Source organism: Myiozetetes cayanensis, unplaced genomic scaffold (genome assembly GCF_022539395.1).
Source record: "Myiozetetes cayanensis isolate MyiCay16 unplaced genomic scaffold, myiCay2020 scf9, whole genome shotgun sequence".
In the NCBI taxonomy this organism is placed as follows: domain Eukaryota; kingdom Metazoa; phylum Chordata; class Aves; order Passeriformes; family Tyrannidae; genus Myiozetetes; species Myiozetetes cayanensis.
The window spans coordinates 38,565,321-38,586,146 of NW_026088185.1; the positions used below are offsets into that span (position 1 = coordinate 38,565,321).

Here is a 20,826-nt window from a genome sequence, read left to right on the forward strand (position 1 = left end):
CTTCCTTCCAGCATATAGTGGGTCAAAATAATCTTCTGACATCTTCTAGCTCTGAGTTCTGGTGGGAAGGTGCTGTTGAAATAAAACCAGCACAAATAAATTTTCTTTTTTCCCTATTCCATTATTTCTTTCCATACATTCTGGTCATTACATAGAATATGCTACAAAAGCAGCACATGAGAACACTTTATTGATGTTATGTATTTGTCATGGAGAGAGGACAAAACCCAGCAAACATAAACTGCTTCTTTTGCTTGCAGCAAGCCAACTAAGCTTTTTAAGTTTGGCCAATATAAAACTGGTCTTAAAAAAACCCCAAATCTAACAAACAAAACCCAGACTGCCCTGCTCTCTTTTCAATGATTGTCATCCATTCAGGTATTTTCTCCCTTTTTAAGCAGTGCTTTGTAAAAGGAATGAGTGAAAAATGGCAGAGAGACAGCTCTTTATAATCACAGAAAAGGCACACACTGAACATGTCATCTTTACTGGCAGTGTCCCCTAACACGCCTGAGAAGTGCGGTGCAGCCGAGGTTGTTTCGGTGGCGCTGTGGGGCTCTGGGGTGACGGGGCTCTGTGTCAGTTCGCAGCCTACATCCGCGCCGCCGTCAGGAAGGAGAAGGGGCTGCCCATCCTCGTGGAGCTGCTGAGGATGGACAATGACAGAGTGGTGTCCTCTGTGGCAACTGCCCTAAGGAACATGGCGTTGGATGTCCGGAACAAGGAGCTCATCGGTACGTACAGACCGCCCTGGGGGAGAGCACCGGCACCGCGATGTCCTTTGGGGGAAAGCCCAGGGTGAGACTGCACTGATGGGAACAGCACACCGGATGTTACTGTGTCACAGAGATGAATCCTTGTGACAGTAGCAGCTTTTCAGAGCAGTGTTGCTGCTGGCCACTGGCCACTTTTGATGGACAGGAGTCCCCTCAGCTCAGCCAAACTGGACAGGAAAGCCTCAGTGCCAAATGGGATGGAAACGCAGCTCAACTTCCTTGGAGCTCAGCGCCCACGTTTTCGGGGGGTCCGGGTCCCTGCCATGCTCTCAGGGGTGGGACAGCTCTGGTGCCAGGACAGCAGTGCTTTGCTTAACAGTACTGGATAGGGAGAGAGGGAAGAAATCCTCTTCTGGTAAAGTTTGTCCAGGAATACCCAGATATAGAGCAGTATGTATGCCTTTGCTGAACTAAGGGCTGCTTGCTAGAAGAACTTTCTGTTTCTCACTTGTCAATTCTAATATTTAACACTTTAAGCATTCATCTGTGCCTTTCTCATCTAGCATTGAAAACACCTCAAACAATCTTTCCTGCCTTGATGAGGAACCTCAGTCTGTTAGTGTTGAACGTGCCTCAGCCTCAGGCTGCTGTGGCTTCAGTGGACCCTGCTAACACATGGCATGGTCTAAAAAAGTCTCCTTTTTGTTTCAGAAGCATTTTCTGTGTGTAGACTTTTGGGACAGGGATATAACAACTGTTTATACAGATAGGAGGATCGTTATTCTCAAAAACAGAAATGCAGGTGGACAGAACTTTATCTGTTTCTGAAGCTTCTCCATCTGGGACATTTAGAGAATGTTTTCCTGCAGTGCATGAGGAATTAGTAAAGAGAGACTCCTGTTCTGTAGCACCAGCCCTGTGCGGGTCAAACTCGGGTGACGCTCTCTTGTCAGGGCATTTCTTGCATTCCTGGCGGAATTTTCAGTTCAGGAATGTTCCTCCACCTATTCCCTCTCCCAGTCAAAGCTGTAACTGAAAGAATTTCTGGCTTCCAGATACACTCTGAATCTGATCTCTGTATAAAACACATCACCTGTGCAAGAAATCCTCTTTAGGAGCTTCTCTGCCTGTGTGGGGCAGGAGCAATGGGCTCCCCTGGTCACACTGAAGGAAGTGAGAGATGAGGACTCCAGCAAGTAGCAATATAAGTTGGAACATGCAGCGTGTGGGTGAGCTTGCTAAAGGAATGGCACTGCTAGGGTGCTGCTGCAGACAGCATTGGGGGGATGGTTTTCCAGGGGGTTTCCTTTTGCTTGCAGGTTTCCTTTTTGGGTATTTTTTCCCCTTTGTGCACATTACACAAATAGATAGTGAATGGCTTTGTGCAAAGCCTCTTCATCATTCACTGTTATGTACAAATATACATCTTCAGTAAAATAAATCAATCATTCAGTTAACAGCTAAACAGGAAAAAACCAAGCCTTACCTTTAGTTCTGTCCCTTGTCTGCAGCTTATCCCTGGCATCAGTCAGCAGCTGGAGTCTGACAGAGCTGAGCTCTGACAGGTAACAAATAAGGTGAAAAGAGCATCCAAAAGAAAGAATTCCCAGTTAACGTAAAGATTCCGTTAACCTTCCCACAGATGAAGCTCAGGAATGTGCACCGCTCTGTCAAGTAGCCTAATGTTTTTCCTTGAACAGTTCTGCTTTCTCCAAATAATCCTTATTTACAAATACTCCTATTTTAATTCAGCTTCTCACACTTTTAAGCTAAAAGGAAAAAAAAATTCAAAAATGGATCTTTGATCTCTCTTGACTCAGTGTAAAATGTGAACTCTTGGCAGGGTTTGATCCTGTGCTGTTCTCACTGCCCTCAGCTGCCGTTTGTTGCCATTTCTGGTCTGCAGTCCCAGCCTGTGGGCTTGACCCGGTTCTCTGGGGGTTTGCAGGTAAATACGCGATGCGGGACCTGGTGAACCGGCTGCCGGGCGGGAACGGGCCGAGCGTGCTGTCGGACGAGACGGTGGCCGCCATCTGCTGCGCCCTGCACGAGGTCACCAGCAAGAACATGGAGAACGCCAAGGCCCTCGCCGACACCGGCGGCATCGAGAAGCTGGTCAACATCACGAAGGGGAGAGGGGACAGGTGAGTGGCTGCAACGCTCATCCCTGAACTGGCTCTGGTTCCATTTAAAATGCTCAAGATTGCATGATGGTTTTTTTGAGTGAAAAAAAGACCTGCTTTTGCAGTCTGGATCTGAGGAGCTGACAGTTGGAAGGACGCTGGGAGGGAGGGGGCAGCTGGTGCCGCTGTGCTCTGCAGGGTGTTCTCCATCCAAAGCTTCTGGAGGCTTCTCCAGCTGCCCACAGTAACCATGGTCGTGGGGCCTCTTCAGGGGGAATGAGTTAAACTGCCCCCTCTTAAACACCTACAAGAATAATCAAATACTTGGAGCTTTTTCAAGTCAGACCATGTGGGCACCTTTGTCAGGATGTTTCCAGCAGCTGTTCATTGTATCTGGTGCAGTCCTTTGGTCAGTGGAAAGAGAACGTGGCCTGGGGGATCCCCTGGGACAGCATTGGCAGGCCAGAGCTGGCTGAGGGGGGCTGGCTCTGCCCACTGTGCCAGCCCTGGGCTCCAGGGCGCCGTGAGCCAACTTCTGTGCTGGCATCGTGGCTGTGTACAGGGAATGAAGCCTGTGAGAATGGGGCAGCCAAGGAACAGGAGCCTGTGGTGGGGCAGCAGGAGGCCCCAGGGACCCCAGAGCTGTGGGATGTGCTCAGGGTCACTGTGCTCCATCTCAGCAGGGCTCCTGCACAGACCAGGTTGTCACCTGTCCTCCCATGGACAGTGGGGCACTGGTGGTACAGTCAGCCCTGCATGCTGTTCCTAGATTGGATCAGATGGTAAAGGAGAGGAAGGGATCTCTTCTCAGACACGTGGGTCAGTGTGAATTAACCACACCAAGTTTTTAGCACGGTCTGTCTCACCAGGAGCTGGGCTGTTTTGAGGATTCACAGTTTATATCACTTTCCATGTCCAAGGGACACAGGCTCATTCCAGCTGCAGGTGTGGGTGCAGTGATCCATTCTATGACCATGCTGCTCTGTGGAGACAACATGTGAAGTTGCATCTGCACTTACATTTATGAAGCAATGAAGTAAACTAAGCAAATTTAAGATCTTGTGAACAGTCGATATCTACTCATTGATTAACTCTCAACTGCATTTTTTCAGTGTTTTCTTCCAAACGCTGTATTTGGATGAATCCACAGTGACAGACAGAGGCCTATGTTTACCACAGATGTCCATGCTGTGGCATTTAATGTCTGGTCACTACTGCAGTACCATTCCCAGCTTACTCCATTTCTCTATGAAAAGATACCCTGCTTTTGTTTCTAATAATAGATGCAGCAACTTTCCTTGTCTTGCTCTTGATAGTGAAAAAGTGTTTTCCCAACCAAAGCTTCCAGCAGTGCAGCAGAGAACTGAGAACACAGACTCACTGTGAGGATGCCTGGAGATTTTTAATAGCAGCTCTCTTTTATTTTTTATTCTTTTTCTGCTTTTAGGAGTTTTGTAGTGATTTAAACGCTAAAGTCTCCATTTTTATGGAATGCACTACACAGAATGTTTCTTTAATGATTTTTAATTCTTGTAGACACTGACAGCAGTAATTTCAACTGTGTTCTCTCTGTGTTCCTCACATGGGTGACCTGAAGGGAACATTCCAGGCTGGAGAGGGCAGTGGCTGTGGAGTTGATCTCCAGGCTGGGCTGTGCTCACACTGGTGGTGCAGGGCTGGCCTGGCCCATGGCAGCAGGGTGGGGCTGTTATGGAGCTGAGAACACTGTTCTTCTGCAGTGGAATTCAGTGGCTTTCTCGCACTGCAACACTCTTCCCCTGCCCAGGTCCTCACTGAAGGTTGTCAAGGCGGCGGCCCAGGTCCTGAACACACTGTGGCAGTACCGAGACCTCCGGAGCATTTACAAAAAGGTGAAGTACAGAATCAGCCTACAGGGAAAATGGTGCCACAGACACTCCTCCTTTATTTATAACTCGCCATTTATTCTGATGGTTTTTTTTCTTTTTGCCACTCCACAGGATGGATGGAATCAAAGTCACTTTATTACACCAGTATCAACACTGGAGAGAGAGAGATTCAAGTCCCACCCTTCTCTATCCACAGGCAATCAGCAGATGTCACCTGTCATGCAGTCAGGTCAGTCAGGGAGGGCGAAGGGGACCTGCTTTCCATGTTTTTAACTCAAAGAGCCTCTGGTTGCTACTAATTCCATCTAAAACATGGAGGTCAGGCTGTCTCCCCTTGGTTCTTGAGTCAAGTACTTCGGTGCTCTGGGTGTTCCCTGGGCTGTTCCTGCACAGTGAGATCCTCAGTGTGCTCAGCTGGATGTTTGTGCCAACCACTGCCCTCTCCAGAGCTGCTCCCCCTGCGCTGTGTGGGCACTGTGGACGTGGGTACCTGACAGCAGAAACAGCAACAGACCCGCAGCGAGGAGCCCGTTGTCATTCCCAAGTGTGTCATGTCCTGTTAGGATGAGCAACCAAATACAAAAATGTTACTTTTCTGACTCCTCCTCGTTTATTTCTCGCCTTTGTTCCCTTAGTGCCTTAAGTGCTAGGATTTAGATCTTCCTGAGGGCTGATACAAAACCTACATGAAGCCTTCTACTTTGTCTTCCTTTCGCATTTTATTTTATCCAATTTACTCTTCTCAAGACTCTCTAGAGCAGATCTGTGTTAATACAGAGAAATACCCACCTACCATGGCTGCTAAAATCAGTGGCCAGTTCCTACAATACTCTTGTTTAATTACTTCTTTACATAAAAGTAACAGCCCTCACACGTTCCTTCATGACATGGTTGACTTGAAAAACAAGGGCTCCACAAGGGATTTATTTTCCTCCAAGAAGTAAACTATAGTGTCTTTCATGCCAGAGTTCTTCTCAACCACCAAGGAAGCAAGTACGGCGTAGGCTCAGGGAACTGACTGGATTCTACCCAAGTGTAAAAGGAGATTCCGATACCGACTCTCACAGTCCTATCTGGGCACTTTCTCTCCCGGATACACCAGCAGAACAACTGTGTTACTCCAGTTCTTTTAATGGCAAGTAGGAAGTAGATGAGCAGCTCTAACATAATATTGAGAGGCTGTTGTACTTCAAAGACTACTTGGTAAAAACTCCTCATAGGAAGTGTTGCTTTCCTGCTCCAGAGCGTGACAAGGCCAAGGGGAGGCAGTGGAAATTGTCACTGGGGTGGTTCACCCAGGAACAGCTGTGACTGTTCTGTCCTTTCCCACCTCCTGGTTGTGAATCCTCAGGGCAGGAAGGGGTGAGGAAAGTTGGGTGTGTGAAAGGCATCTGTTTCTTCTGAGAACCTCTCTTTTCCCACCAGTTGGCAGCACATCCTCGTCCCCAGCTCTGCTGGGGATCAGGGAGCCCCGGCCCGAGTACGACAGGACACACCCCTCTCTGCAGTATTACAGCAGCCAGGGCGATGTCATGGCACACAAGGACATCTACACTGGTAAGGGACCAGCTGGGAACTGCACCAGGGAAAGGCTCCTGGGGGGAGGAGTTCAGTCACATACAGGCACTTCCAGTGGCGGGCTGGTTGTAGCAACTGTTGCTTCCCATTTCCACTGGTTGTATTTGCTGCTGTGGCACAGATCAGGGCTCTGCTGATCTCTGTAAAACTGCCTGAGGACCAGAGTAGATCCCTTTGTATACTGGGAGGTGAGAGGTGGTTGGAATTCTTATTTTTATTTAAAATACTATTACAGAAAATTGTGTTGTTATTATTCACCTTATATGATGATGTCATAAATTATAACGTGCAGTTGTATATTGTAACATTATATTACCAAATTATACCAAAAGATCAGAATCTTTTCTCTGATCTCCGTTTTCCTTCTCACTATGTGATACAAGTCACACACCAGTATATGATTGTCACTAAGGAGAAGGAAATGCCTTGTTTTAAACATTATGAATCTGTAAAACAAAAAAGAGCAACATAAAAAAGCCTCTTGGCTTGATTGTAACTGTGCTGAGGGACAACATTTGCCTTTATTCTGTTATTACATTATATCTTTAGTAGTTGCTAAAATCTGCAGTTAATTGTTTAGGTGCTACATTATAGGCAAAATAGAAGCCAATAGACTTAAGAGGTGCAAGAACAAAGACTAAAGTTTATGCCTTAAACTGTTTTCTGCCAGGTTCCAGCAAAGCTTCCCCAATTTACATCAGTTCCTACTCCTCTCCAGCGAGAGAACAGAACCGACGACTACAGGTGAGGCCAGAGCTGCCCTGGCTCAGCGGGAGGCTGTGTCTCTGGGCATCGCCCTGTCCCAGCTCACGGCGCTGGGCCCACCTCGGGGCTGCCGTGCCCTCCTCGGGGCTGCCGTGCCCACCTCGGGGCTGCCGTGCCCACCTCGGGGCTGCCGTGCCCTCCTCGGGGCTGCCGTGCCCTCCTCGGGGCTGCCGTGCCCTCCTCGGGGCTGCCGTGCCCTCCTCGGGGCTGCCGTGCCCACCTCGGGGCTGCCGTGCCTGCCTTAGGGCTGCTGGGCCTGCCTGCTGCCTTATGAGTTCTCACGGCGGGCTGAGACCTCTGTTCTGGTTTAATTTGGGCCTGGGGGGGTTGGTAGGTATGGTCAGGTTCTGTACCTTCTACACCTGTGCTCAGATTGTCCTCCCTTCCCAGTGATGTGAGAGGACACGTGCAGCAGGCTCAGGGAAATGGACCATTTTCTTGGGTCCATTTCATGAAGGTGACAGAGTAACCTGTGTTACGGTCGCTGGTAGAGCTGCACTTTGGAAAGGCTCTTTACAATGTGTGTGAGTTTGAGAAAGAAGTATTTTCTCTGTTAATTATACCTTGAAAGCTTATTTTTCTATCATTTTACCAGCAGCATCAGCAATTATACTACAGCCAAGAAGATACCACCAGGAAAAACTACGATGCCTACCGGTTGTACCTGCAGTCTCCACACAGCTACGAGGACCCCTACTTCGATGACAGAGTTCACTTTCCTGCTGCTTCAGATTACACAACACAGTACGGACTGAAATCAACCACCAATTATGTAGACTTTTATTCCACCAGACGATCTTCTTACCGAGCAGAACAGTACCCGGGCTCCCCTGACTCCTGGGTGTAGCACCAGAGAGAACAACCCAGCGTGGTTCTCGTCTGGCTCGAGAAGGACTGGAACGGCCCCAAGTTGCTTTGGTTATGAAATGTGAAAGTGAAAGACAAGAAGGAACAAGGAGGATTTTTTTTTTTTTTTTTTTTTTTTTTTTGAGTGAGGAATTGTCAGGAGGAAAAACTGGCAGGGATGGTTTTGCTCTGTTTAGGTGTTAGGTATCATTACTTGTAGCTCCTGTAGTCTGGTGAGGGTGTGGGCGATGTGATGAAAGGTTTGAGAATTGAGTATAATGAATTTGGAAAGTGTGTAGGTCAGAACAAATCAAAGCTGATTTTTTTTTATGTGAATAAAAGTCTTGGTCCGATAGTTTGTACAGAAAAAATCCACTGGCTGCCCCTGTTTCCTTGCTATTACTAAATGTCAGGATTGTATGCTACTGCGTCATGTACATTTCTGCGTGCGTGTAAATATGGAAACGCCACCTCGGTCTCAAGTGCCATCCATTTGTAATGCAGTGTGTCATTGGAAAAGGAATCTGAAATATAGTGCACAAGAAGAAATCCAAGAAAATGTTATGAATTTTAAGAGGAAAAAAAGCCCAAACTTTAAAAAATGAATCGTGTAATTTTGAAGCACAAAGTCCGGTCCAGTATATCCACACGTCTCCCATTCCCAGCCTATTTCATAAGGAACTTCACTGCCATTTTCTATGCACATGGAATAACAATAAATATGGAAGTCTCATCCATGGAAAGCTGTTCCCTGTTCATTTTTTTCTTATTATTTTCTGTGTGTGATATTCATAAACAAATACCATGATCATGAATTCTAATTGTATGTTTTTAAGCAGGTTAAATATATCAAAGCATTTGGGCCCTTTTCCCAGCTCTCTCCAGTGGAAACGTGTCAGGCTGGCAGCCCGAAGTGCTAAATCCTGCACCTTCCTACCGGGATTTGTGCTTTTATTTTTGATATGGGCAATCCAAGGTACTTTAGAACTGAAGCCTGTTTTCTTTCCATCGCTCCTCAACTCCTCCCTTTCCTCTTCCCAAGGAAATGAAGGTCACCTTGCTATCATAGAAATTACAGCCTCCATTTTGACTACCTTCTGCTTGGGTTTCTTTCCAATACAAATGTTTGATTATTTAAGTACCTAAATCATGCACTGTCCTGGTGCTGAACAGTCTGTTACCTCTATACTGTCTGTAACCACTATTACTGCTCCTCATCACTGCACTTCCCTTGGGTTCCCAGTGTTTCCAGTATCCTTATGGCACCAGTGACATGAGAGCAGGTAAGCAGAATGGCTGCGGGATTGGGTGACATGGCAGGTTCACTATTTCTGTTGAAACAGGTCCTGCTAAGGACTAAGCATTTGCTCTTCCACTGTGAACTCTGACACTGCAAATATTTCAAAATAGACTCTTTCCCCATAGCAAAAGGATGTAATAATTCAAAGATTGATGATGATGGGTGCTAAAATACCTTGCCAATGAGCATGCTCTGACTCTGCACACTAAATCTTCAGTGACATGGCTCATGCAAGCAATTAAGACAATAGTTTCTCTTGTCTGTTTGGGAAAAAAAAATGCAGAGATTGAAATTGAAAAAGAAAATTGAGGAATTAATCACATCTCAGCTCTACAGGGGAATGTGAGGAACAGGAATATTTGGTTCTCTTTCTCCATTCTAAGCATTTCTTTCTGCTCAAACCCCATGAAGAGTTGATTCAACTCCTATACAATGCCTAAAGATACGGGGACTGCTCCCACAGGATGAGGGTGTGCAAGTTAACTTGTCAGCTGAAATGTGAGGTGCTGCTCACACAAACATAGTTTCCTTCCAAACACATTTTCCAGCTCACTGACATCCCTCCAAGGAGTATCCCACCATCACGGCTGTTTCAGGAAGTTGCTATTCCAATGGCACTTACTCCATTAAGTGCCAATTTATAACACCCCCCCCCAAGAAAAAGGTACATTTCTTATTCACAAACAGGTCCACTATGAAGTTCTGACTGTCATGTGCCTCTAATGGCTCATCACTGACATAAAAAGTTGCTTTTCTGTGCTTGTGTAGAAAGAACGACAGATGAGAAGTGATTGGAGCTGGCCAGCTCCAAGGAGTTTAACAGCACATGATACATACAAATTGCAAGATACTAAACGATATTTTTCTTTCCTTTGCTTCCCACCATTTGACTCTTCTGAAGGTGAAAGTTTAAACCCATGCTAAACAGGAAAAAAATGCAGGGGATTCTCGTGTTCTACTTTGAGGAAACAAAGTTATGATACAACAGAAATCGTGACATCTGTGCAATGTTCCCTTGCAGCTCAGGGTGCTGCAATTTAATTCTTTAGAATTGATTCACTTATTCCATTACCCAGCGATACTTTTTTGAAAAAGGGCACTTGGGTGGATAAAACACATGATAACAAAGATATCTTTTCAGTCCTTCTGTGAAAAAAAAATTGATTCTATAACTAAAATGATCCAGTATGGTTCTTCTCCTTAATGATATTACCCTTTACCTTTCAGGATCATCATACAGTGCCTGGACGATTCTTTTTCTCTTGTAGTCTGGGAAACCACTGGCATCCAGATCAGACACAGGTTCTCGAACTTGTCAGGTCTCCTACAAGAAACTGGTAAGTTTTACAGATGTAAATCCTACAGATTTTGTCAGATGCATAATACAAGCACTAGTGAGCAATTATATCAATGCAAACCCACTGAAAATATGGCTGCTTTCACTGATGGGTCTTGTCCATGCTTTAGACACTTAACAGTAATGTTCTCCCTAACTGTTCATTTTGTGCTGAACTACTATAAGCAGAAAATAAAACCCAGGGAGAGGGAATTAAAGCATGTGTTAATAAAAAACAAGCCATATGCTTGCACCAGAATATAAAAATAATCCATGTACTTGCACCAGAATTTTTATTGTCTCCATCAGGCTCCTGCAGCCTCTAAGTCTGGCTCTGTTGACTCAACTGAAAAAGGTATTGCCCACCTGTCACTGAACTTAAGAAAACAGCAGTAGTATTTCACCATTCAATTACCAGATGTAAAATTACTATCAGTTTATATCAGTAGCCACAATCTAGTAACTCTGACATTTGAAAACAAGCAATACTGGAGATAGGATGGATAAGGGAAAATACTGCAGAGTCATGAGCAATAGATTTTAACAACAGAGGGAGCCGAATTCAAACCTGACACATGAGGAAGGTATTCCATACGTCTTTGTGCTGAGTGCTTGGTTTAGATGTGGACTATGCCTGGTGTATAATTATGCTAATAGCTGTTAGCCAGATTAGATCACACAGTCTACTTGGGAACATGTTGATTCTTGATCCTGCCAAGTGACTTCTCAGACTTTGCAGTCAGGTAATAACCTGCCTGTAGAATGTAGATTCTAAAGGAGGAATTGTCAGGAAAGATGAAGAGTCCCAGAGCACTGAGAGCACCACTCAGGAAAATTTCCTTTGACTTTTGTCTCTTTATCACAGTTAAAATCCTGTGTCTGCCCCCCTCTGTCAAGAACGAGGTGCTCCAGCAAGTACTATGTAGATACCACAGCAGCTTCTGGTTTAAAAATAGTAACCAGCAACAGAGGTACTGAAATCGAAAGGGTGGAAGAAAAATAAAAAAGAAATGGTAAACTGTATTTCATATTGTAAGAAATCCACAACATGAACTTATGATTTCTCATTTAAACCAAGTTCCCATGCTTTTCCCAGGAATTCCTGGAACAGATGTACAATGGCACTAAACCTTGTCATTACTAATGCTTTAGGCAGTACACCAGAGCTGTGTTACATGACTGCCTTGTGTGGTAAGTAATGAAACTTCACCTATCTGATACAAACACCTCAGGTAAATAAACTGGGAAATCAGTGTTTTTCTGCTGATGCAAAGTGACATGAATATGAAAATCCCTCACTACTGACCAAGTACTTCAGAATAGGCTTCTTTTGTTATCTCTCCAGCAGATCATTTTATCTGAAAGAATTTATTTCCCCAATCAAAATTGCCATCTTGCACTTCAGGCTAAATGCTTACGGGCAGAGACATGCAGCACTATTGACTTTAATATTTGCAAAGTAAGTTGCTTTTCTAGGGAGGAAATTGCTGCATTGCAAAGCTATTTCCTGCCTTATACACACAGAATTAAATCTCAGATCTGTTTTAGACTGGATGTCCTTTCACTTTTCCTGCTCTAAAAATCCAAGCCAATAGAAGTTACCCATAAATGGTTGTCATGCTGTAAATCTCTACCAGTTTCTTACTCCCTCTTCTCTTTCATGTTTTTTACTTCATACTAGGGAAATGTTGTAAAATCACACATAAATAGTCTGCTTGAGCCACCAATGCTGGGAAATTTTCCCCTGAAATCTACTACAACAAATGATAACTATTTTCTATATTAAGCAACAAATAAAAGTAATGGAAGTTTCTCAGTTCACTGCAGTTTTGGATGCTATTCTCATTGGTATCAAATTTTATCACTGGTGGTATCCCTTTGAAAATATGTTTAATACAAATGTCATTTTATGGATGTTCTGTATTAACTAAGGTGAAATTATGGTGCTGCTGAAGACAGCGAGACTTCACTGTGGCCAAAGAGTTAATTTCATATCACAGCTTTTCAAAGAACAAATGAAATTCAGGCTATGTTTTCTGAATGACAAAATTGGATCTTTTGGCTGAAGTGATTAAATACATGATAATTAAAACATTATGAAAGGTGGCTTTTTTTTAAAATAAATTCTGTGAAACATTTATACAGGATAAGTAGTATAACTCCTAAGTTTGATGGGTTTCTAAAAGGCTACGTTGTTGTGGTTTTGGAGTGTGACAGTAAGTTTTTACAGGCCTGGAAAGAAAGTGGGATTTGAAACTTTTTTTTTGGCTATGTAACTCCTCACAGCAGAGAGAAATCTCTAACAGTGACCTGGGCTGGATTTCAGAGTAAAGCCTCTCACTGGTAGGCTGCATGTGTTTTTTGCAGCACTGCGAGTGTTTTGGAACTGTCTCTGATTCTAAGGGGTTCTTTCTCCTATGTTAACTACAAGAGCTTGTGAGTATCACTGTATAGTTTTGTGTTATTGCCTACAGATTAAGCTTCTTCTTTAAGCATCCAGGGCAATAATCAATACTTGAGTCAGTTTTGTACCCTGAAATGCAAGGAGACTAGCTTAAATTAATAAATAATTTTATAATAAATTAATTGGATCTTTCATATGTCTTGTTCAATCTGATGAAGTTCAGCCTTTGTACTTCACAGGATTTGGAAAACCTACTGACAATGACAGACCACTCTTTATAACGTTAATGTGGCTTTACCCAGCAGCTTTGTTGCTGTCCTTTCTTGGCACTTATATCCTTCCTGCTCATGCTATTTCTCTCCTGTATTTATGACATGATAGGTGATCGATATGCAAGTTATTGTATCTTAGCCAAAAATACAGTTTCAGTAAGGTATAGGCAGCAGGATCATCAAGATAAAGATCTTTGAATGTGGATTATATGAGTAATACATTAATAATAAAAGATGGTAAAATCACAAAATAATGTAGAAATAGAATGGTGAAATCAAAAACTAATGTAGAAATAGGAAGTATTGTGAGGTATTTTTAATGTTTATGAGTTTTGAGAAGATTCTTAAGAAAAAAGGGAAAGAGAATCATTTTGATAACCGATGTAGAAAAAAACACGTCTTTGTTAGTATGTAATGACCAGAAGAGTCAAACTGCCTCTGATGGTATGTTAGGGCCTTAAAATGGATAGAAAAAATAATTTTAACTGCCTTTGTTGTGTAAAACGTCAATCTTTGTTAAAGTCACTGGGTTTTTTTTAACGAGGGCATGTCAATGCCATGTTTTGCTGTCTCAAGCAGATACTAATGACTGAAGAGAGGAAGATTTACCTCATTGAATCAAGACCTTTGAATCTACAGCAATAATTTTCCTCACTCCCCTCACCGCCCCTCCCTGCCCTCAACCTTCACCGCCCTCAGCGCCCTCGCTCAGCCCCCCTCACCGCCCCTCACTCATCGTCCCTCACGGCCGCTCTGCCCCTCAGTCAACGCCCCTCATCGCCCTTCCCTCACCGCCCCTCGCTCCCCTCACCGCCCCTCGCTCCCCTCACCGCCCCTCACTCATCGTCCCTCACAGCCGCTCACTGCCCCTCAGTCAACGCTCCTCATCGCCCTTCCCGCCCTTCCTCACCTCCCCTCACCGCCCCTCACTCCCTTCAGCGCCCCTCACTCCCTTCAGCGCCCCTCACTCATCGTCCCTCACAGCCGCTCACTGCCCCTCAGTCAACGCCCCTCATCGCCCTTCCCGCCCTTCACCGCCCTCGGCGCTGCTCCCCGCCCCGCCCATCCCGAACCGTGCAAGGCGCTGCCGCCGGGAACGGTGCGTGGTTCTCGGCGCTCCCGGACCCCGGTGCGCCGTTCCCGGTTCCGCCATGGCACGGAGGAGGCGCGTCCCGCCGGGCCGGTGCCGTCCCGCAGGTAGGGGCCGGGATGGCTCCGGGAGCGGTGTGAGGGGCTCTCCCGGCGCTCCGTCCCGGACAGACGGCACTCCTCCACTGGGAGGAGCGGCCGTGCGGGAGCGGGGCTGGCTGAGGCGGGTCCCGCACCCGGCCCGTCTCTGGCGCGCTCGGTGTGCGGGAGCAGGGCTGCGCCCCTCGGGGATCGGGAGGGACGGGGACAGAAACGGGTGTCCTCCTGTAGTGAAATACCTTTTTAGGGTGCCAGCCCTATTCCTCGCCTCCTGTCGTAACGTGAGAAACTTCCTTTCCCCCCTCTGATGGCACTCTGAGGGAGCCTTCGAGCACAGCCGCCTGCTCCCGCCGCCGCGCTGCCCGTGCGAGGCTTGTGTGGGGCTAGTAGCGGGTTGTGAGGGAGTTGTAGCAAGTGTTTTAGCTCACGCCGGGTTTTTTTTGAGGAGCCTGTAGATGCGTACAGAGTGTGAGCAGCTGCTGGGCCAGCCCGAGAGCTGTGCGGAGCACACGAGTGCGTGCGCTGTGTCCCGCCTGTCCTGGGGCACAGCGGAGCTGCTGCAGGCTCACCTGCAGAGCTGAGGGACAGCCCTTAGAGCTGAGGAACACTCACCACAGACACAGGAACTAGAGTTCGCCCCGCTGTAAGAGGAGCACTTACTGTCCGAAGAGCACAGGCCTGGCTTGTGTGTCTCTCTGTATCTCTAAGATGTGTTTTGCTTTCTTGAAAGTATTTTTTGTTCATTTTGGGGGTTTTAAGCATACTTTCACGTGAATTTATGATATAAGTAGTTTTTCAGCCTCGCTGGTGTCTAGCCCTTTGCTGGATGCCTGTGCGTGTGGCAGGGACGGCTGGGCCGTACCTGAAAGGGCCTTTGCAGCCCTGCAGTCAGTGACCTGGGGCGGGTTCTGGCCGTCCTGAATCTCCCTGACAGGGAACTGCAGCTTGCAGTCTTGCAAGTGTGCAAGTAAGTTGTGGTGAGGCGTGTCTGTGACTGCAGTGGGGCAGCTCTGGCAGAGCGGTGGGGTGGCAGGAGTGATTTGAAACATGCATGAAGTGAACAAGGTGGTTCCAGTGGACACCTTTATTCTGACATGGATTCAGCTGAGCTCAGGGCTTAAGTTTAAATAAAGTTGGCTTTATTTAATCTGGATGTGTTGAGTTTGGTTTTGTGTTGTGGGGGTTTGTTTTTTGGTTTGGGGTTTGTTTTTTTTTATTTGGTAGGAGGGCATAAGGGGGGATGTTCCTCCTTTCTTTTTTTACTTTAAAAATACATGTTGTTCTAAATATGGAAAATAGTAAAGATTTAGGCCTTTAACTGTTAGATTACATGGCTAACAGGGCACTTATAAATACCCCAAAACTGAACTCTGTATTAAAACTCTGACATAGCTTTCCAATGCTTTGAAGAACAAATTACAAAACAGCTATATAGTGTATCCCAGAATTTAAAATATCCTCCTGAAGAGGGAGAAAGTGTTTCTTTCAAGAGAATATTTTAGATAACTTTGTTCAGAATTGAACTTTCACGTATGCCTCAGAACTTAAATTGTTATTGTTAGGTTGCCTGTAGCTCAATTAGTGCTAATTGGTTTTGTGATTGGCAGATATCTTAATAAAATATAATTAAACATGTTGGAACACAAGCAGTATGCAGCTGGTTCTTATTTGCATTACTTATTCTAGGATACCTTGAACTAATCATGAAATCTTTATTGCTGTTAGTGATACTGTTCCAAAACCTGAAAGTGTTCAGATGTTGGTTTGGTTTTCTTTTTTATATTTAAAATACAAATCTCAGATTGTAATAGTGTCTGGGGAAGAATGCATATAACACAGTGATTTAGTATAGTTAGCAGTGACTGAAACCTCTCTGATTTCTTGATTATGGTATCTGGCAGTTGATTCAAGTCTGCCACGACACAAAACTCTGAAGCCTTTACTGGATCTCTTTGGCTACTCCTGTGCGTGCATGTGTACAAATGAAGCGTGGAAATAAATACTGTCAGGTGATTTCTGGTTAACAGTTATCTGGGGTATAAGTATTCTTTTGTTCTCCAAGTGTATGTAATTTTGTAGATTTTTTACTTAAATTGTACTTTCTTCTTGCAGTTAAAGCTGGAGGTATGAGAGTGTCTAAAAAGCAAGAATATGGACGTGTTGAAAAAACTGCTAAACCTCCAGGAAAAGAAAAGTCAAGGTACTCTGCAGGGCCTGCTCCCCTCTGCCCCATAGTTCAAGTTTGTAGGTAATGGCCTTTGAACACAAAGAAAACTCCTTGACTCTGGGAGTTTAATTCTTAAATTAACTTGTGCAAAATATAGATAAAAGGCAACTTTTGAAATAAGTATCAACTTAAAAAAAACCCAAACAAACAACAAAACCCAAGTTCAAAACCCAAGGACAGTGCCTTGCAATGAAAGGCAAAGACTGCGTGTCATTTTTATTGTCATGTGTTATGGATCAGAAATTAAAACAAAGTATTGCCTGCCTATGCCTAATAAAGAAGTGGTCAAATAGTTTCCAGTGAAATCAGAATGAATTTTAGGCTGTCCACATTCTGAAGGAAATTAAACCTACATTGCCCACCCCTAACAAAGAGTCTGTTATGTCCTGTATTGGCTGTAGCCCATATTTCAGTCTGAAATGTAATTTGGCTTTCTCTGTTTCCTACTTCATAAGGGTAATCGAGCTGTTTTGCCCCAAAAATGAAGGCATGCTTCTACTTTTCAATAAAGTAGCCGTGATGGGTTGATGCCATCATTAAACCAAGTATTTTCTTACAGCTTTTTCAAACACAGACTGAACATTTTTCTAAAATATATGCACTTTTCTTAAATGTCACTTAACAAAAGGTTAAGTTGACCAATGTAGGAATATGAGGGTATAATTTGAATGACTTTTGGTGTTCATGAAGTTTTGACTAATTGTTGTTTTTTTTTCTGGAATTAGCAACTTTTTACTTATTACCAGTTGTCTGAGTGTAATTTTGCTACTGTCTTTCATAGTTGTAGTTACCTGATGGCATAAACAGATCTTGAATAACTTGTATCTGTCAGTGTAGTAAACTGTTGATTGCTGAATTGCAATGTCGGTAGGAAATGTCCTGCCTGATCCACAGAATCATTAACTTAACTAAAGCAGTCTCTGCTTTTTCAAGAGTCACACTGTAGTATCTGGTTTTCATAATGATTTTTCTCTGCTCCATTTTAAGCTACAGAGGTGTCAGTGGATATAATGGTTTCATCAGAAGAATGTGCAATCCAAAGTGCTTTCTGTTGTTCAGCTAGATTATTTCATATCCACAGGTTGTTTATTTGTGAAATATTGGTAACATGGTGGTCTTCATTAGAATATGGAGAACTTAATGGGAGAATCTTGTGAAAAAAGTTCTTGCTTGACAGATAACTGCTGTGAAAGTAAATACTGCCTAAAAGCAGAGGGGTGAATTTTTTTCATGGGTCTCGATTGGAATCAAGAAAATTACAAAGTTGGCTTTTGTAGTTCAGGATATTAGTGCTCACCTTCTGTGAAGCTACTCCACAGTGTACAAAAAAAAAATCCTTTTTGAGGTATTTGATGATATTTCATGTACAGATTTTCAAATAAAACAGCCTGCAACACAGATTTTGTGGTGTTCAATTCTGAAAAGCATGCCCTTTTTGGATATTATATGGTCTTTAATGTGATTAAAGGATTTAGTCCAAGACCTAAATTTCTATTGCAAAATATTTTGTATTGAGTCTGAAAATCGAAGTGACAAGTGTTTCTGTGAGATGGAAATGCTAAATACTTTTTTTTTTCTGCTTTACAGTGCTATTGTCAGTCTTTCAAAACCTCAGAACATGGGTGTCTTGGTAGCAGAAGCACTGAGCAAAGTAAGTAAGTCTGGAAGAACAAGTCAGGGGTTCTCCATAAAGCTAAAAAAAGTGAATTATTCTTAAGCTGCTGTCATTTGGCAGTTGTAGGTTTGTCATCTGCCACTAAATGTTGATGAAATAATCTGTTTATGTAGTGGTTGTGTGGCTGGGGTGCTCGGTGTCTAAAAAGGACCTGCTCTCGTTCTGCTGGTGGTGCAGACTTACACCTGTGCTTTGCCAGAGCCCATTTCACAAGCAGCTCTCTGATTTGCATGGGATCTGAAGATCTGACAGTTACCATCTCCTTGTTATACACTTAGAATCTTCAGATTCTGAAGTATCCAAGAGTTCCTCATCCCTTGAGCTCCGTAAAACATCAGTTGCATTGTTTCAACACAAGCCTTTCATCAACAGATGTGTTTATAGCTTTAGTCTGTAAATCTGAATGTTTGGCTTAGAATTATTTAAAAAGAACAGATTCAACTGATCTGTTTCTTTTCCCCTTGTCCCCATCCCCTCTGTTCTGGCCTTCCATTTCCTTCTCCTGCTGGTTTCCAGAATCTCATACGTGAAGCTTCCTCAGTAGTTTAGAAAGTTATAATTAGACACTGTAATGATGATGATTTTGAAGCTGGGAAAATGCGAACTTGAATCAACTCACTGTTAACTTTGGCATATTGATTATTTGCTGTGCTTTCCTTATCTCGGCAGCTCATTTTATGAACTTCTAAGAAAGGGGGAAAAAAAAGTTCACTGAAGATAGGCAGACTAATATCACTTTGAAAACAGAAATATAACTAAGTGTACTGAGTCACCGTGAGTTTTATGTATTGATCACTTGAAGTTTTTGTGGATTTAAGTTTTACTGCTGTTTTTGAACTATATGATGAAGTTTAGGAAGAGAATAACTGAAAAACTATTCTATCACAACCTTTTTCTCCCTTGTTTAATGTTACAGATGAGCCACAAAATTCATGCAGCAGCATTACAAGTGGCTCACCAAAAGCCACAGCCTACCTTGGAGAAGTTCATACTGCCTAAAAGAATTTACATTATTCAACAGCCACGGAAATGTTAAGATACTCGTTAAAATATTCATTTACTGAAAAGTGAGTTCCTATTTTATATAGCACTTAGCACACTGTGCTGAAATGCTCAAAAGTTGTGTGCCTTGTATCTTGCTATGTTTCTGTTACTTACAATAAAACACTAGAAGAATTACTAAATGTACTCAGGATTTATTACAGTATCATGGCTTCTGTCTAACCTGGTGTTTCTAGTGTGTAGTAATTGCTCAATGCCAAAAAGTCTTAACAGCTTCGCTTACTGTGTGAGTTTTGACTGAAGGAATGGAAACTGTCAGCCCTGCAGTTTTTTGTTTGGGTTGGTTTTTTTTAAATTTAATGATAGCAAAGCTGAAGTGAACATGATACTAAGAAAGCAGGTCCTGACTGAAAGGTGCAGGGTGTGCTGAATGCATGCCTTAGGCTTTTACTGCATGATAAGTCATTCAGAAAGTCCTGGGAAATATTTCCATGCAGTGGAAAGAGATATTTCTTGCTTGCATTCCTTTCTGTAAGGAAATTCAACTTCTCTTCAGGGATCCAGCAAGCAGGAAGAACTGAGTGGGCACAGTCTGTTTGAACCTCTTTGGGGCTGGGGCAGATGAGGGAAGGAAGTACCTGACTCAGAGCTGAACCCTTTGGATAGGAGGGCAGGTACCAGGGAGGAGCCAAGGTGCACAGAAGGCCATGATTTGAGTGTGGAGATAGCATTGGTAGGATGGGGTATGAGTCTGAGCATGGACTGGTAGCAGTGGGGTCCTGGGGGCTCAAGCTTAATAACGGGGAGGAGCAAGTGTAAATCCCAGTCCAGGCAGTTCCCCCGAGCCATGTCCTGCTCACACTCACAGCAGCGATGATAGAGAAAGTCCTGCTCTGGCCACAGGGTGATACTGTCCTGCTGTGTGGTGAGTCCTCATTGCTGGCACAGAGGCACACAAAGCCAGGCACACCTATGGTTACAAGCTCAGGCCAACAGCAGATCTTCACTGCATGGTTTAAGTTGCTGTTGGCTTCCCCTTTCTTCATTTCAGTTTCAAGGTGTAGTGTCCCAAGACGTTGTGGCACATGCTCGGTGGGCAGTGGGCTCTTGGTGGGCAGGGGGGCTGAGCTAGGGGTGTGGCTTTTACTATTACAGTGATGACTTAACAGACAAAGTCAATGGCTGGGGCGAGTTCTCACCACAGAAACAGTCAAACCTGGATATATAATATCCTGGATAAGAAGAGTGTTATCTTGTTTTCCCCCTTTCAAGGACCTAGGCTGTCAGTTTTCTGTTTTCTGCATTCCTGTGGCTGTTGCTTCCATTGCTTAACTGCTTTGTTCTTTATCTTGTTATTTGGAACTTTGCTCCTGCTATTCATCAATTCTCTACTTTCAGACTTATGATTCTTCTTATACATATTGTAAGTCTCGCTTTGCAGCCATCTCGTGTTTCCTGAAATGAATCACAGGGATGATAAGGTAAGTCAACTGCTTCATGATTTCCCAAGTGTGAATATACAGTGC

At 44.0% G+C, this 20,826-nt stretch overlaps 2 protein-coding genes across 10 annotated transcripts in view; both read left to right on the forward strand.

Annotated features, from left to right (window-relative positions):
* The window catches only part of PKP4 (plakophilin 4), a 70,469-nt gene extending 61,830 nt beyond the window's left edge, over positions 1–8,639 (forward strand). For 6 of the 8 annotated variants that reach the window (XM_050340374.1, XM_050340375.1, XM_050340370.1 and 3 more), the window contains 7 exons: positions 584–734; positions 2,665–2,860; positions 4,626–4,710; positions 4,819–4,936; positions 6,133–6,264; positions 6,956–7,029; positions 7,646–8,639. In XM_050340374.1, the coding sequence (XP_050196331.1) occupies positions 584–734; positions 2,665–2,860; positions 4,626–4,710; positions 4,819–4,936; positions 6,133–6,264; positions 6,956–7,029; positions 7,646–7,897 (1,008 nt within the window). In that variant the 3' untranslated portion in view covers positions 7,898–8,639. The remainder of the gene's footprint in view (positions 1–583; positions 735–2,664; positions 2,861–4,625; positions 4,711–4,818; positions 4,937–6,132; positions 6,265–6,955; positions 7,030–7,645) is intronic. The other 2 variants (XM_050340369.1, XM_050340371.1) reach the window with 1 other exon arrangement.
* A 5,639-nt stretch (positions 8,640–14,278) lies between these two features.
* On the forward strand, positions 14,279–20,826 carry DAPL1 (death associated protein like 1). 2 transcript variants are annotated; one of them, XM_050340390.1, is made up of 5 exons: positions 14,279–14,405; positions 16,509–16,596; positions 18,211–18,274; positions 19,215–19,365; positions 20,699–20,826. In XM_050340390.1, exons 1-4 carry the CDS (start codon positions 14,360–14,362, stop codon positions 19,332–19,334), a joined length of 318 nt encoding a protein of 105 aa, XP_050196347.1. In that variant the 5' UTR covers positions 14,279–14,359; the 3' UTR covers positions 19,335–19,365; positions 20,699–20,826. The 2 variants fall into 2 exon arrangements, with proteins under 2 accessions (XP_050196347.1, XP_050196346.1); XM_050340389.1 differs by lacking the exon at positions 20,699–20,826 and having other exon boundaries at positions 19,215–19,458.